Raw genomic sequence first — 18205 nt, 5'->3', positions numbered from 1 at the left:
AAGATACGTTATGACCAATAATGTTAGATTCCCAATACATTATTGTCATTTCCATTGTGGGAAAACACTGAAAGGCATATTTTTCCTGTGTTAGATTTGTGCTTGAATGTTTAAATATTTATTTTTTAAAATAATTTTCGTAAATGATTCTGTGTTTGAAGAAAGCGGAGCAAGTGACTTCAGATCCAGACAGTCCCACCCGGAACCTGTGCTCCACTACAATGCACTTCTTTGTGAATTTCAGTTGTTTGTTACATATTCATTTATATTACCCGCTCGTTGTGTTGAGGGCTTTTGCAAGAGCACTCAAAGAGACTGAGTAAGCTGGTTCATATTTCTAAGATGAAATAATGGACGCACATTTGAGAAAATGTTAACATTTTGTTGCATGGTTTGAACAAGTACTTCTGGTAGAAAAATTTTATATGTATAAACATAAAATGAGGCTGCATGGCATAGGAGTGGTTAGAGCGCAGGCCTCATACAGTGAAGAAAATAAGTATTTGAACACCCTGCTATTTTGCTATTTCTCCCACTTAGAAATCATGGAGGGGTCTGAAATTTTCATCGTAGGTGCATGTCCACTGTGAGAGAGATAAACTAAAAAGAAAAATCCAGAAATCACAATGCATGATTTTTTAACAATTTATTTGTGTGATACAGCTGCAAATAAGTATTTGAACACCTGTGTATCATCTAGAATTCTGACCCTGAAAGACCTGTTAGTCTACCCATTAGAAGTCCACCTGCACTCCATGTATCATCCTGAATCAGATGCACCTGTTTGAGGTCGTTAGCTGCATAAAGACACCTGTCCACCCCATACAATCAGTAAGACTTTAACTTGTAACATGGCGAAGACCAAAGAGCTGTCCAAAGACACCAGAGACAAAATTGTACACCTCCACAAGGCTGGAAAGGGCTACGGAGCAATTACCAAGCAGCTTGGTGAAAAAAGGTCCACTGTTGGAGCTATCATTAGAAAATGGAAGAAGCTAAACATGACGGTCAATCTCAATCGGAGTGGAGCCCCATGCAAGATATCACCTCGTGGGGTCTCAATGATTCTAAGAAAGGTGAGGAATCAGCCCAGAACTACACGACAGGACTTGGTCAATGACCTGAAAAGAGCTGGGACCACCGTTTCCAAGGTTACTGTAGGTAATACACTAAGATGTCATGATGTGAAATCATGCATGGCACGAAAGGTTCCCCTGCTTAAACCAGCACATGTCAAGGCCCGTCTTAAGTTTGCATATGACCATTTGGATGATACAGAGGAGTCATGGGAGAAAGTTTTATGGTCAGATGAGACCAAATTAGAACTTTTTGGTCATAATTCCAATAAGCGTGTTTGGAGGAAAAAGAATGAAGAGTACAATCCGAAGAACACCATCCCTACTGTGAAGCATGGGGGTGGTAGCATCATGCTTTGGGGGTGTTTTTCTGCACATGGGACAGGACGAGTGCACTGCATTAAAGAGAGGATGACTGGGGCCGTGTATTGTGAGATTTTGGGGAACAACCTCCTTCCCTCTGTCAGAGCATTGAAGATGGGTCGTGGCTGGGTCTTCCAACACGACAACGACCCGAAGCACACAGCCAGGAAAACCAAGGAGTGGCTCCGTAAGAAGCATATCAAGGTTCTAGCATGGCCCAGCCAGTCTCCAGACCTGAACCCAATCGAAAATCTTTGGAGGGAGCTCAAACTCCGTGTTTCTCAGCGACAGCCCAGAAACCTGACTGATCTAGAGAAGATCTGTGTGGAGGAGTGGGCCAAGATCCCTCCTGCAGTGTGTGCAAACCTGGTGAAAAACTACAGGAAACGTTTGACCTCTGTAATAGCAAACAAAGGCTACTGTACCAAATATTAACATTCATTTTCTCAGGTGTTCAAATACTTATTTGCAGCTGTATCACACAAATAAATTGTTAAAAAATCATGCATTGTGATTTCTGGATTTTTCTTTTTAGTTTATCTCTCTCACAGTGGACATGCACCTACGATGAAAATTTCAGACCCCTCCATGATTTCTAAGTGGGAGAAATAGCAAAATAGCAGGGTGTTCAAATACTTATTTTCTTCACTGTAGCTAGGAGACCCGAGGTCGATTCCACCCTCTAGGTTGCTAGGTTAATTGGCGACTCCAATTTGTCCATAGGTATGAATGTGAGTGTGAATGGTTGTTTGTCTATATGTGCCCTGTGTGACCAGTCCATGGTGTACCTTGCCTCTCGCCCGAAGACAGCTGCGGTAGGCTCCAGCACCCCTGCGACCCTCGTGAGGATAAGCAGTCGAAAATGAATGAAGGAAACCTTAACGTAAAGGATTGCGTTTGTTGATAAGATAGATGTGCTGGAATTTTCAATCGGACCTTTTACGTCTTGAGAAACAATTGTCACTTGATGTGTAGGTTTTTGGTGAATATGTGGAACAGAGATGAGGAATGTAAAATTATTTCAACATGAATATCATCTGCCAAACTGAAGAGCACGAAATGATCTCTTACAGTAAGTGTTAATTAATTTTCTGCATTCACCTACAACCACCAACGAACGACAAGTCACACGACCTTGCCGAGTTGCATGTGGAAAGCCCCCAAAGTAAAGCTGTGCAGCACTCTCAACCAAGCATTTTCCTTTGGCTGCTGTCCTACTTTTATATCGGCGTTATTTGCACCCATACTGACATCAAAACACATTCCACCGATAATAACTACATGCTTAGACGTAATCAATATCATAATTCACCTCACCCCCCATTTAGTTGGTCATGGCACACAATATGCAGCTATGCCTCCAAGGCTAACAAGGCATAGTCTTAAAAAAGCGATCATTTTAAGATGTACTCTAACAGTAATGTGTGTCCCTAGAGCCTGTTTATGAGCAGTACACGTGAAAATAATGTGCACTGCCACTTCCCCTCACAAATCGCTCAGTGTTATATTTTATTTTATTTATTTGTCTCCTGTCGTATCTCTGCGCACTGTCACCTGTGCATTCTGTATGTGATGAAGACGCTTACATTTTCGTCCGCTGTGGAACACATGTATTTTGAACCCATATTGTTTTGAGAAGCCAAAGTCTTTACTTAAATGTGCTCAGCAACTGATCACGGAAATCCGACCAGAACTGGACTCATGGGACCAGTTTGGTGGGGGATATGTCTCTGTTTATGTACTACACTGCTGATGGGGATTTCATACAATTTCATACAAGTTCATACAAATCCCAACAATAAGTCTGTAAGTCTTTCTTATTTTGTTTGTAGTCAACTTTTTTCCCCCCACACTTTTTAATTCAGCATTTGTTTTTCAGCTGTCTGCAAATACTCAGTGGCTGCAGATGGAACTTTTCCAGGGCCAGTAAATATGAATATGAATAAGCCTTTTATAAACACATCATGTATTAGTTGAAAAACAACTCACATTTTAGCCTATGTATTATCACTTTCACCCCAACGCAGCCACTTCTTTGCTTTGAATCATATTTTATGTATGATTAGAATTTATGTTCATGTAGAGCAGGGGTGTCAAACTCAATTTACCTGGGGGCAGAACAGAAAAATATACAAACTTTTTCAGTGCTTTAGTTCCGATTTTCTACAATAAAAGCTCTGATAAAACATTCCACTGTTCTCAAATATCCTAATTTTTATTTTTCTGCACAAAATAAGATGAAAAATAAATAAACAAATCAAGAATAAAGAAAATCAATCAGTAATAAATAAATATAATAATAAAACGGCAAATAATAAAAACTTAAGAAACCACATATAGTTGATGGGTAGACAAATTATTTTTTTCAGATTAAAATGAACAAAGCATTATTAGAGCCCGGTAGACATGACAAAACACGACTATAGTCACATTTATACTTTTTTTATTTACAACATATTGCGCAACTGCACGGTCTTGAGACACATGCTAACTCGCAAACTAGAGAGTGAGCGACCTAAATGGTAGCCTTCAAGTTATTTCCTTTAAACTTAAATAGCCAAAAACTTACCACTTCCACACGCATAGGGAGGATAACTATTAACAGTTATTTAACCTTTAACATGAACATTAATCAAACTTAATAATTTTTTCTGGGTACATGATACCATACAGCATCCATATCAAACTTGCGCGGGCCGCACTAACATTAAACTTTCATATCAAGGCGGGGGCCCCTGATGTAGAGTATATATCCTGTGTGGTTATCGTCTTTTTTTCAGCCTCAAAAATCCCATATCGGTCAGGCTCTCATTAGCATTATAGCACAGACACACAAAACAATAGGCTTACGAAAGGAACTGTCTAAATTCCAGCATCAGGGCTAGATTTTGGCCAGCACACTTCCAATAATCTATTGTGGGACCACTGAGACGTATTTCAAATTGTTGAAAAATAGATATAACGGACCTTGGCAAAAAGGTTTCTTCTGTTTTTCCTTCATCCAGTCTCCCTCTGAAAGAGCTGTACAACTTTGCTCATCCCTCTCCATAAGCCTGCTTCTCTCATTCTCTCTGGTTTCCATTACATTGCTCTCAATTATTTATTATCGGGTGCCTCTCAAATGTTTGTTAAAAAAAAATCTTATAGCCAGTGAAGCTTACTGGTCTACAGAGCTGTATAGCCTCTGCGTTTTAAAAACATCCAGAGGAGGTTGGCCCTGGGCAGTCACGTTTGGCTTTGACGCTTGTGTGGAAAATGTTTGATCTCCCTCCCAGTGCAGGCGCGTTTCTGGATCAGCCCGAACCAGGAAGTGAAGTCAGGAGGAGTGAAAGTGCATTAGAATGTTTGTCCAAACTGCAAACGGGGGAAGAAAGAACACAGTGTGGGTCATTGCCTTAGTTTTTTCTTACAGTCAAACAATCTTAAAATGGAATTGGTGATCACAGATGGGCATTTGAGCACATTTCCTTGATCTGTAAATTATATCCAGTCCTCGTCAAAAGTTTACACTCTCAAGCTATTGAATGAGGTGTGTTTAAACTTTGACAATTAATCTATGTTTTGATCATTTTTATTGCTGAATACAAACTTTCTTCTTCCAAAAATGCATTAGAATGTTTGTTCAAACACTGTAACCAGGGGAACAAAAGAAACAAGAAACTTCATTACAAAACACTGTTGTTGTTTTTTTACAGTTTTAATGGAACCCGTATTAGTGCTTTGTATCAGGGATGGACATTTGAATACATTTCCTTGACCTATACATTGGGGAAATGACTTACTTTTTTTTCCATTCATTTATTCATTTTCTACCGCTTATCCTCACGAGGGTCATGGGCATGCTGGAGCCTATCCCAGTTGTCTTTGGACGAGAGGCGGGGTAAACCCTGGACTGGTCGCCAGCCAATCATGACATACTTAATACACAAAAATATATACAGTTAAAGTAAAAAATCTGGACCCACTCTCACTTGCTGTGGAATCTCCTGCCGCACGGTGGTTTAGTGGTTAACATATTGGCCACACTGCATGATCTAATTATACATTGATAAATTATGCTGTTTGTGGTTGAATATAGTCTACAAATTGTACATATTTTAGCTTAAATTAATAATTTTCAAGCATAAAATGGCTAAATGGACTGTAATACAAAAACAAGGCATTCAGAAGACACATTCAAAGACGCTGTCATCTTTGGTATTCTACACTGGTCACTACTTGTATCGCCGTTGTTAGCAACAGGTTTTTGTTGTAGTTTTGAATTATCTCACAACAGGCAAAATAATCCCTAATAAAAACACAAGCTACTGTTGTGACCATGACCCACGCAAAGCTGCAACTCAATGGTGAACCCCCGATGTCACTTCCTGTCCACCCACCACCCAGCTCCCCTAGGAGCTTTATGTCTGAAATTGCTTATTCACACTTATCATGTCTGCGGTTTTGGGTAATATGAGTGTGAAGGAGGCTATAGGTGTGTTATTTCATGTCTATAGGGCTATAATAATGCTGAAACATATTTAGGAGGTCATACACAGGTTTTCTATGGTCTAATTATAGTTGGAAAATATTCCAACTGAACTGCGATAACAAGGGATGCCTGTACATTGAGAAATGGAGTGCCTGTGTTTAGTGCACATATGCTAAAGCTGTGTATGGATCATGTCAAGGCAGCTCAAGGAGGAAGGTCGTTTGACGTTTGACTAGCTATTCCCACATATGCACACAGTTGCCTGCCACGCAACACGCACTTAACTAACCGTCACTCTATCTCACACGCCCTTAACCGACACACACAACGTCACATGTGTAAGTACGCAAGCGACCATGTGTTGCAGATGAGGAAAAATAGCTCTCGATGTTCTGTGAATGACGACAATGTTCCATGCTGGTGTATAGCTTTTTTTAAGTTTATGGCTGCTTATGTCAATGCCACAAATCTTTTTTCCTGGCAAAACCTATCATGGGTATGAAAAGATGAAAATCAGAATATGCAAAGTGCCTTTTGCGTATGCATGTTCACGTTCTATTTGATTCCAAACTCTGACATAAACTATTTGTCTTGGATGGCGCTCCAAAATGATGCCACTGAATGGATATTCATTCATTTTCTTCCGCTTTTCGTCACGACGGTCGTGGGGGGTGCTGGGACTTAAAAAAATAAGTACGATCTTTGTAGGTTAGCCCCTTACTCCCATCTCAGTTTATTTATACTCACTATCACAGAGTGTCATCTTGGGCCAAAGGGCAAAATTATATGAAGTGTACATTTCTGTTAAAAACAACACACACACACACACACAGCCAATTCAGCGAACGGGAACTTGAGATGGCTTCTGTGAATCTTCAGTGTGCTTTCTTAACTTCTGCATATTTGGCCTTGCACGTCAGGGTTTCTGAGAAGCGTGCAGAGAAGTGAACAGACAGTTTAATTCATCGACTTCCTAGAACTTTCTCCTCGCTATCAGTTTTGCGAGCCCGACTCGAGCACTTTTTGAGTGTGAGAGTTGTTGGTATTTTTTTTTTTTAAAAGTAAATGTGTCGCCACATCCTCCAAGCTGCGCAGATGGAGGTGATTGTCGGTACATCTGTATTAAGAATTTAGGCTTTATAAAGATAGTAATGTTCAGTTTTGATTGCTTTCCCGGGTTTTTCATATGCTAAGACGTTATATGAGGCTTACACAGACTTTATTGATCCACAAGGGAAATTGCTTGGTTGCAGCATCTCAATTGCAGAAGAAAAGGAAACACACTCCTATGAAAAAAAATATAATCAAATCCTAAAAATATAAGCAAATACAATACATTTACACTATATACAAGGGAGGAGCATTATCTTTTACATACAGGTGAAGTATTGTAGAGCTGAATGAAATCCTGTAGCGTTCACTGTGGGAGTGGAACTGGAGGAGTCTGTTCAGAGGATCGGAGTGAGGCCTGAATAAGGTCCCTCAGCTGACTTGGTTACACGCCTCTGTTCTTCAATATAGTGAAATATCAGATGTACATTATCTTTAAAAATCAGCACACACCTACACGGAGCCCAGGAAACATCATGAATGTTTTTTTTTCAACCCTTTTTTTTCCATCCACACACAAATGTTTTGCCAAAAGCTACATTTCTACATTTTTAAGGACAAAACGCTATGTTTGCATTTGAAAGAGAGGCCAAAACTTTTATTACAGTCAATGTTTTGAGATAGGACAGTCATTATCACAAAAAGTTAAATTTATGTCATAATTATAAGGCAAAAAGTCAAGTCATAATTGTGCAATTAAAAAGTCACAATTATGACAAAAGCCACAAATTGAAGTAAGGAGATAAAAGGTCAAAAGACACAAACTGAGCATGTGCCGAATAAGGCGTTTTGTATGACTACTTATTTCATAACTTTTTTTGTCTCATAATTATACCTCTCCTATTTCAAAATTATGACTTTCTTCTCTCATAATTGTGACTATTTATCTCATAACTTTTATATTTTTGTCTCGTAATGAACTTATCTCGTAATTTTGAGTTTATATCTCATAATTATGCCTCTCCTATTTCATAATTAGCACTTTTTATGTCATAACTTAGAAGTTAACTTAGAACTTATAACTTTTTTTTGTCTCGCATGACTTAATGACTTTCCTAGCTCATAATTTGGATTTTCTTACCTCATAATTGTGACGTTCTTATCTCATAATTGACTATTTTTACTTCAATTTTTTAATATCTTGTCATATTTTTTACTTTATCTTTTAATTACGACTTTCCTATCTCACAATTATATTATAACTTTCTTACCTCATAATTATGACTTTTTTATCTCATAACTTCTATTTCTTATGTCATAATTCTGACTTGTCGTAATTTTGACTTTTTATCTCATAATGATGACTTTCCTAGCTCATAATTCTGATTTTCTTACCTCATAATTGTGACTCTCATCTCATAGTTTACTTTTTAGCTCATAACTTTGATTTTTATGTCTATTTTTGACTCTTAATTATGACCATTATGACTTTCTTACCTCATAATTATGACTTTTTATCTCATAACTTCTATAGTTCATCTTGTAATTATGACTTATGTCATAGTTTTTATCTCATAATTATGCCTTTCCTATGTCGTAAGTGTGACTTTATCTCGTAATTATGAAGTTTTTTTTTAATCTTTTGACTTTTTGATCTCATAATTATGACTTCCCATTTGTTTCCTTTCAGTGGCGGAAATGGGCTTCTATACTATTTTGTTTCACTTGCATGCCACAAAGTTGGAAAAAAAAGTACTGTAAAAAGGAATTGCATTTCCACAAAATTTGTATCTATTCCTTTTTGTAAATGACCACTTTTTAAACTGTAAACAATAGCCAACCCTGAAGTTGAGTAAACACCCAACACCCCTGCGCCTCAATGAGGAAATGTTGCTTTAATTGAACAGAATGTTTACTTCCTCTCTTCATGTGCAAACTGCAAGTTCCCCAAAAGCGCCAAAACATGACATGTTTCAGTCCGATACAGTACAGCACTTGATGGCGAGACTCGGTACATAGCAAGTAGGTTGTTTGGGACTGTTTAGCTACATTTGTATACGCTTTGAACCATACTGAATATCTTTAGACTTGGAAAACAAACACAGCAACATTCCCAGCTTGACCCCAGGGGAAGCGCTGACAGATGTGTCGATTACGACGTTTAAGGTCAAGGTCTCCTCCGCCTCACACAGCCCCCAACGGGTGGTGTCTTCCAACACACACGTACAGGCATCCATCCTGGACAGTGTAAGACCACAGCGACCCTCGGAGGGATAGTGGAATGTTTGAGTGTCAGTCAGTTGCCGTGGCGATGACCTTGAGAATGAGACTCTGGGAATGTCGTGTTGGACTCCTAACATCCTGTGTGTCACTCTTGTGTGTGTGTGCGCACAACTGTTATGTGTGACCTAGTGGGTGCGAGGTCGCGTGGTCACATCTGTTCTCAAGGTACGTTTTCATCACCACTTTGCCACGTGGAGTTGTGCATTGGATGTGACGTCACAGTTGAAGTGAACGATATTGGCATGTGTCTGTGTAGGTTGACTCAATGTGAAAAAGAAGAGTAAAGAATAGTCATAACAGTCATAACACGTGATACCATTTTGTTGTATTGATATCATGCTGAGTAAAGTATCTTTACCGGTGAGCTGGAGTCTGTCTCAGCTGACTTTGGGCAAGAGACAAGGGTCAGATACACACATCCTCTGACCCCCCCTTCACACAAGTTGATTCACAGCCGTCAGATCTGTTGCGATGTGTGTTGCTCAACCCCTCTCAGACATCTGCCGCTTGTTTTTGTCTTCTCCTCCTCCTTCTGCTTCACTCCACATATGGTTCCTTAAAGATGCTCTTAGTCACACACTCATTCACGTTCTCACAATAGATTCCTTTGCCATGACTCACTCTCGCTAAGACACAGATCTCATTTATCATTTGCACCTGCGTTGTCGTCGTCGTCGTGTGAAGTCATTGGTACACGGCAGAATGCAATGGGTTAAATAAAAAAACAATGAATTATGCTTTTCTTAATGATCATTTGGATCAAGAAAAGGAGTTGAAAGGCCATCCCTAATGGAGTCTTAACAGCTGATTAGAGATCCAGTCACCACTGTTATGTTACAAGAATTAATCCAAAATATGATGGGATTATTAACGGGAGAAAATTTACAAGACGAAAGTTGAAATACAGTAGTTCGAAAATGATAACAAAAAATAACAAACAGAAAACAGCTGTAGTTTTACAAGAATAAAGTCAACATATTGTATTCCAAAGAGTAAAAAAGCTGCAATTTTTTTTATGCGAATAAACTCGTAATGTTCTGAGGAAATATAATTCATTTTAGTACCATAGGCAAACAAAATGTAGTTGTCATTTTTGGAAAATTAGGTTGGGTAAGAGTTTACATTTTACCATAATAAAGTCAAAATATTATAGAATAAAGTCATAATATTACGAGTAAAAAAAATGTCCAACCATATAAGAAAATGTGAATATTTTGGAAAAAAAAACAGTAGAAAATGATAACAAAAAATAACAGAACCGGAAAAACGCTGTAATATTACAAGAATAATGTCAACATATTGTATTCCAAAGAGAAAAAAAAAGGTCACAATTTTACGAGAATAAACGCTTAACGTTCTGAGGAAAAATAATGTCATTTTCGTAGCATAGGCAAACAAAATATAGTTGTCATTTTTGGAAAATTTGGTTGCGGAAAAGTTTAAATATTACCATAATAAAGTCAAAATATTATGGAATAAAGTCATAATATTACAAGTAAAAAATTTTTTACAAACATAAGAAAATTTGAATATTTTGGAAAAAAAACAGTAGAAAATGATAACAAAAAATAACAGAACCGGAAAGTCGCTGTAATTTTACAAGAATGTCAACATATTGTATTCCAAAGAGAAAAAAAAGTCACAATTTTACGAGAATAATCGCTTAATGTTCTGAGGAAAAATAATGTCATTTTCGTAGCATAGGCAAACAAAATATAGTTGTCACTTTTGGAAAATTAGGTTGCGGAAAAGTTTAAATATTACCATAATAAAGTCATAATATTACAAGTTAAAAAAAATGTACAAACATATAAGAAAATTTGAATATTTTGGAGAAAAAAAACAGTAGAAAATGATTTAAAAAAAAAATAACAGAACCAGAAAGTCGCTGTAATTTTACAAGAATATCAACATATTGTATACCAAAAAGAAAAAAAGTTGCAATTTTACAAGAATAATCGCTTAATATTCTGAGGAAAAATAATTTCATTTTCGTAGCATAGGCAAACAAAATATAGTTATTTTTGGAAAATTAGGTTGGGGAAAAGTTTAAATATTACCATAATAAAGTCAAAATAGTATGGGAATAAAGTCATAATATTACGAGTAAGAAAAATGTACAAAGATATAAAAAGAAAATTTGAATATTTGGAAAAAAACAGTAAGAATGGGGATGACAGCAAGGAGTGACGTTGATACAAATAATAGCTTTTTTCATATATAGGTATACGTATCACAAAGCTGGGATGCCGTTTTTTTTTCTTCAGATTAATGGACGACTGTAGTTGTAGCCTAGCAATGTGATAATAAAGGAAAAATCTGAACATTTACCCGGTGAATGCAGATTGAATCCATTCGTGGTTACCGAGGGCTGAAATACTAATATCTAAAGATCTTTGGGAAGTATTATGAAATTGGAGGTGTTGCAGCAAGAGTTGTTCACTTTCAGCCACTGGCTGAGTCACGTCTGCCGAAGTGAGTCATTTCCCTCCCATCGCCGTGTCAGCATGGTTGACACAGACGGCCTTCCGACTGATGCCGTCCATTCACAAAAACTGGCCATCTGAGGAAATGGAGCGGGCGGAGGGTTAGTTCTTTTTCGTGTGTGTGTGTGTGTGTGTGTGTGTGTGTGTGTGTGTGTGTGTGTGTGTGTGTGTGTAGGATTAGCATAGACATTCCTGAAGCTCACACGTTGTCACATGGACTCACACTCATCCGGTGTACAAAAGCCCTGGAATCTGGCTTTCTTCTTCTACTGCTCTCCATCGCTCCCTCTTTTTTCTTCTCCCCCTCTTTCACCGTCTCGTCTGTTTCCTTTTGACGCTTTTGTTCTCTCACGACACTCACTCACCCCCACCATCTACATATTTTTTTTGCTATGTTCCCTGGCGTACAACATGTTGTCCCCATTGGGTCTTGGCTTGATGTAAGACAGGCATGCGAGCCATGTTTGGACGGGAGGAAGTTGGCCATAGCGGTGAGAGAGCCATGAACTAAATGACACTCACTATCTTATCTGACTATCTCTCGCACCAATACACAACAAAAGTTATCTCAGATACTTTACACATGGGGCAGGTCAACAAGCTTGTACCTTGCTGCGGTGGCCCTCAGTCTCCTCTTGGATAAACAAATGGCAAAATGACAGGAGACACAAATTCACCATTTTCAAAAATTACAATTTGAAACAGAAAAGCTCCATAAAGTCGTTTTTACAGATTGGGGTGTCCCGATACAACTTCTATTATAATATCAACATTTCAGCCTTGAATATTACATTCTTTGAATATTACTTTTCTATTGTGGATTGTTACAAAAGGCTTAATCAATTCATATTATTCAAACCGAGAACGTTAGTCAGCAAGAGCAGGTATGAGAAAAAGTCATCCATTTACTTCTCTATGGTTGTGGTGTATAGTTTTATCCACATTGGAGTAATGCTGCTTCATATTGGTCGCATTAAACTTCCCCGGTTCTGTGCCACCACAGGAAACTTTCATGACAAGTTTTACGCTAAGCTGTAACATCTTTTTTACTGCCACACGGTTGACATCACTCCTTCTCCCAGACTATTGTTGTGAGAACACGGGTTCTATCCGGTCGCTGACGGATAGACTTGCTGATGCGGAGTCTGGAATCGACTACTCATATCGGAGATGATGCAACTCCACAGTAAAAGAGCGCACGTTTGGTACCGTTTTAAGCTGAAAAAAAAACGCCACTATGTGGTAGAAGTGCATTTTATAAGACCGCAGCCTGCATCTTTGTCTTGTAAAAGATCGCTCTGCAGCAACCAGGAAGAGAAAAGGCTTGGAGCCATATTGCATGAAGGGAAATTTTAACACATGCATGAACACACACAGATCACTCGCAAATGGGAATATTGTAAATAGTTCATGGTACCAAGAGGGACGGTTTTTGAAAAATGGTTGTAAAAAGTAAAATATTACTGTTGGCACTGGGATGGTTTGATTTTTCAGTATGATGGAAAAAGTTTGGGCACCCCTGCTTCACTCATTCCCGCTGATGCGTTTAGTGCAGCGTGGTATTTTTTTGAAGTGGCAAACAAAGTCGTCAAAGAAGTGGAGCTGTTACTGTGCGGTGGAAACAGGGCACGAAAATTAGGTATGAGATACCCCCTTACTCCAAACCATGGCATCCCATACTAGTTTCCGAGGATACATATGGAAGTGAAGGCAAACCAAGATGGATCCAAGAAAGCTAAAATAGCCCGCGTGTGAGAAGACACGCCAGCTAATCAAATGTCACTAGCACTGTAGAGCCCGCAGATCCAATCCAGCGCCAACATGGCCGGCGGCATAAACACACACACACACACACACGGATGGATGGATGGGTCGGTCAGCCGTGCGTGCGAGCCTGCGGGCCCCCGTGGGGTCAAAGGTGACAGCTGACAATAACACGTGCAGGCATGCGAGTCAGAAAGTCATGAGAGGTTAAAAAGTGTCATTCATACGTTGGCTATTCTGTATCGAGTCGCTGTGCGCCGGTCGAAGGACGGGGACAGTCGCCAGGCAGTGATGATGATCAACAGGTCTTGCTCTTCATCAGCCCTCCATTCATTCAAGTCATACCAACCTATCGAGCCTTGATACTCAAACGTAGACAGTTTCAAGGCCCTGCTGGCAGCACACTGTTTTGTGCATCTGTGGCTTTAATGCTAATGAGCTGTGTTTGTCTGCAGCTCCCATGTCCATAGCTTTATCTTAAGGTGTGTAGAGAAGCCTGTAAAGGCGATGTGGTTCCAATTTTCTTTTTCATCTGCCACATTTACCGGATCAGCTGTGTTGTACGCATCCTGTATGTACGCCATGTCTCATGGAAGGGCTTCACGACGACGACCATGGCTGTGTTCGAAACCGCATACTTACCTACTACTCATACTAACTCTGAGTATGCAGTGTGTCTACACTGGCAGTATGCGAGAAGTTCCCGGATGCATACTGCATTCACCAGAAATGTTGAGTATGTATCATCATCTTGCTACTCACAGTCAAATTACCCAGGATGCAATTTGACGTGATGTCACCGCGAAAAGAACACTGAGCAGCAGGATGGACCAAACGGCAGTGTCAAGCAGGATATATTACGAGTTGGATTGCTTCTTGTTTTCATAGTAAAAGCAGTGATTTATGACTGTTTTTTTTGTATGAGAAAACTAAGGGGGTGTTTTATTTTGTGAAAGTAACCGGAAGTGCGTTGCTCACTTCGGCGAACTTAAATTTTGCTGAAGTCGTCCGAATGGTTAGTATTTGGACAAATAAATGGCACACTCGGGATCTAAACAGACACTTTTTTGCCTGATTTTTTTTTTTTTTAATCTCAATAAAGTGATGTATTTGATGTGCTTAGAGCTAAAACAGCCTCATCCTGTCGATTCCGGCCCGGGTAGGAGCACAATGCATTGTGGGTTATCATGTAGTACGCTGTAGTGTAAACACTTTGCATACTGTCTGATGGATTGGGTATGCAGTATGCAGTGTGGATAGTATGGGCATGGAAGTATTTAGTAGTAAGTATGCGTTTTCGAACACAGCTCATGTCTTCCATCCTGTCTCATTTGATCGGCTAATGTTCTCGAGCGTGTCTTTCAGGCCTCCAGCCCCAAACTGACGACTCACTGCTCCGATATCCAAGAAGTCCGTCGCTGTAACCGGCTGGAGATGCCTGACAACTTAAACACGTTTGTTTTAAAGGTGTGTGTTGGTTCATATGGTCTATTATGCGGGGCATTTGAAAAAAAAAACATCTTTGTCCCTTTTTGAAAGGTTAACCGAGGCAGTTTGATATTTGAGACGGACAACGACCAGCAGGTCAGCTCTTGGACCACGGAGATAAAGGAATGCATCAGCAACAGGTGGGAAACACTCCGCCGGAACCACCGTGCCGTGTTTACCATGACTCTTTAGCTGTATTGTACTCTCAAGTGGACTCATCCAGATAGTGGACCGCCATGCAGTGTGTAGCAAGAGGAAGTGTGGGGGAGGTCCGAGTGCTCAGGAGAATATGTCCGCTTTTCTCATTTTCCCAGATGTCAACCACACACGCACATATGCACACACTCAAAAGGTCAAAGTTCATCCTTGAATTCTGACTAATGTCAGTTCACACCCGGAGTAGAGACGTTTCACTTTTACCGAGCAGGTGCCATGAGTTCCAAAGAACATAACGATATTCAAACTAGCATTAGGAGTGGTCCACTACGACACATTTAATGCACCAGCAGCTAACAAACAACAACAACTAACGGTTGTTTTTATGTGATTAATGGAGTTATCATTGAACAATTAGGTTGGGGAAAAAAGTTACAATATTATGAGAATAAAGTCATAATATTGTGAAAAGCAAATGTTTGAAGATTATTAAAGAAGAAAGTTTAAATATAATATTTACAATTTTATAATAATTAAAATATTTTAATATGTGGGCGGCACGGCGGTCGAGTGGTTAGCGTGCAGACCTCACAGCTAGGAGACCAGGGTTCAATTCCACCCTCAGCCATCTCTGTGTGGATGCCTCCCCGTGCATGCGTGGGTTTTCTCCGGGTACTCCGGTTTCCTCCCACATTCCAAAAACATGCTAGGTTAATTGGCGACTCCAAATTGTCCATAGGTATGAATGTGAGTGTGAATGGTTGTTTGTCTATATGTGCCCTGTGATTGGCTGCCGACCAGTCCGGGGTGTACCCCGCTTCTCCGAAGACAGCTGGGACCCTCACGACCCTTGTGAGGAAAAAGCGGTAGAAAATGAATGAATGAAAATATTATAATGTGTAAAAAAAACTACATACATACATAATGCAATATCAGCAGTCATTGCATGTGAATTCTCAAAAGATCAAGAGTAAGAAATGTAAAAAGTTAAAGTAAGAAAATTTGAATTTTGAATGAACACATGAGCCCTTCGGAAGCTGAAGCTGAAGCTGGACTGAATTGCTGTGGAAATACACTAAAACCTAGAATGAAAGGAGGAGTAAACTGGTACAAAATGGTTCATGGAGAATTTTAAGTGACTTTTCACTAGCAGAGGGCGCCATTTAAACTGACCATTCATTTTGAATGGAAATTTTTTATAAAGAAAAAATGAAATTACACTAAATGTGGGAATATTGTGAAAGGTCTGAATAGTAGCACACTTGTCCTGAATGAGTTTTGATGTTGGATTTGTCTGAATTAGTTAAGAAATGGAGGAGTAGTTAGCGGACCAAAAAATGAGACATTCTGTATTTACACAATAACAGCAAAAATGAGTGACGTTGATACTTGTAACAGGCGTTTTTACAAAATATATATCATTGAGTGTGTACCACTAGATGGCGCCCATGTAGCATCACTGGTACTCGTAGCACAGTTTTGAGAATCCACACTGTAAACAACATTCCTATGTGTGTGTGTGTGTGTCCTTCAGGTCAGGCAGTGTGGACCTGGAGCTCCTCCCCTCGCCGGCTGACAGCTCCATTTCGACCAATCACAGGGCGAGCTCGGAACTGGGAAGTCAGAGCGAGTGGCGGCCTGTCTCTTCCCACCTGGTCCACCAGACACGTCCCGTAACAATTAGCTGTGTGTATCCTTTTGCTATGCTTATACTGTAGATTTCCATATGAGTTGATTCTAAGAATGCTTGTATATTTGCTTAGCATGGATCATGTGACCTACACGTACTTGGCTTGTGGCAAATGTGGAGATATTAGAAATAGTATATAATAATATAATAATAATAATAATAGCAAAGGGAGCCACAGTTTGAGCATCTATGCATAACAAGGACCCTTATTTGATGTACTGTTCAACTTTTACATCAATGATATCTCCAAAGTCACGAAAGACTTAAAGCTGGTATTATTTGCGGATGATACCACTACTTTTTGTTCTGGACGGAGTACAGACGAAATCATTAGAAAGGTCAGAGACGAAATGCTCACACTAAAAAGATGCTTTGATAATAATAGATTGTCCTTGAACTTAAGTAAAACTAAAATCATGCTGTTTGGTAACAGCAGAAACAGACACACACCAGCAAAGACAAATAGACGGTGTAGACATTGAAAAGGTGAACAAAAATACATTTCTGGGGATCACAATAGATGAAAATATGAGCTGGAAACCTCATATTACAAATATACAACATAAGGTGGCCAGAAATATTTCAATATTGAACAAAGCAAAATTTGTTCTCAATCAGAAATCACTCCACACTCTTTATTGCTCTCTGGTTCTACCATATCTTACTTATTGTGTGGAAATATGGGCTAATAACTATAAAAGCAATCTTCACTCACTAAATGTACTGCAAAAAAGGTCAGTAAGGATAATTCATAATGCCACCTATAGAGAACATACTAACTCCTTATTTCTAAAATCACAAATACTTAAACTTGCTGATGTACTTAATCTTCAAACAACTAAAATAATGCATAAGGCTAAAAATAACCAAATATCTAAAAATGTCATCCAATACTTCTCTACAAGAGAGGACAAATATGATCTCAGGGAAGAACTAAATTTGAAACACTTCTATGCTAGGACTACATTAAAAAGCCATAGCATTTCAGGATGTGGAATCAAACTATGGAATGGATTGCGTAAGGACCTCAAACAATGCACAAGGATGAGCCAATTCAAGAAACAATACAAGCAGTTGATGTTTGCTAAATACAAGGATGAAGAGTCTTGAACCAGTCATGATGTGCTATACATATCACTAAATTGACAGTTACTATGGTAACCATTATGTCATTGGATGGTCATATCACCTCGAACTTCGGTACGTGCCAAAAAAATAAAATTAAAAAGATTAATAAAACTAAAAAAAAGCAAAATTAATCAAGTAAAAGAAACTTAAAACTAGATTAGGAAAGCAGGAAGTGAACAAATGTAACAGTTACTGATTGTAAAAGTACCAGATGGAGGGGTAGGATTTAATAAGCTTTGCTTCTTCCTAC

The 18205-nt window shown here is 39.0% G+C and overlaps 1 protein-coding gene across 1 annotated transcript in view; it reads left to right on the top strand.

Moving 5' to 3' along the window:
* sh2b3 (SH2B adaptor protein 3) overlaps positions 1-18205 on the top strand; it is a 46885-nt gene that overhangs the window by 25784 nt on the left and 2896 nt on the right. Inside the window, exons 3-5 of the mRNA XM_058072068.2 lie at positions 14859-14960; positions 15033-15121; positions 16672-16823. Of these exons, the coding sequence (XP_057928051.2) occupies positions 14859-14960; positions 15033-15121; positions 16672-16823 (343 nt within the window). The remainder of the gene's footprint in view (positions 1-14858; positions 14961-15032; positions 15122-16671; positions 16824-18205) is intronic.

This window comes from Doryrhamphus excisus, linkage group LG3 (assembly GCF_037039965.1).
Source record: "Doryrhamphus excisus strain RoL-2023G ecotype Guam linkage group LG3, RoL_Dexc_Guam_v1.1, whole genome shotgun sequence".
NCBI classification, from domain to species: domain Eukaryota; kingdom Metazoa; phylum Chordata; class Actinopteri; order Syngnathiformes; family Syngnathidae; genus Doryrhamphus; species Doryrhamphus excisus.
Note: the sequence above shows the minus strand (reverse complement) of the source record. Positions and strands in the feature narration are given on the sequence as shown.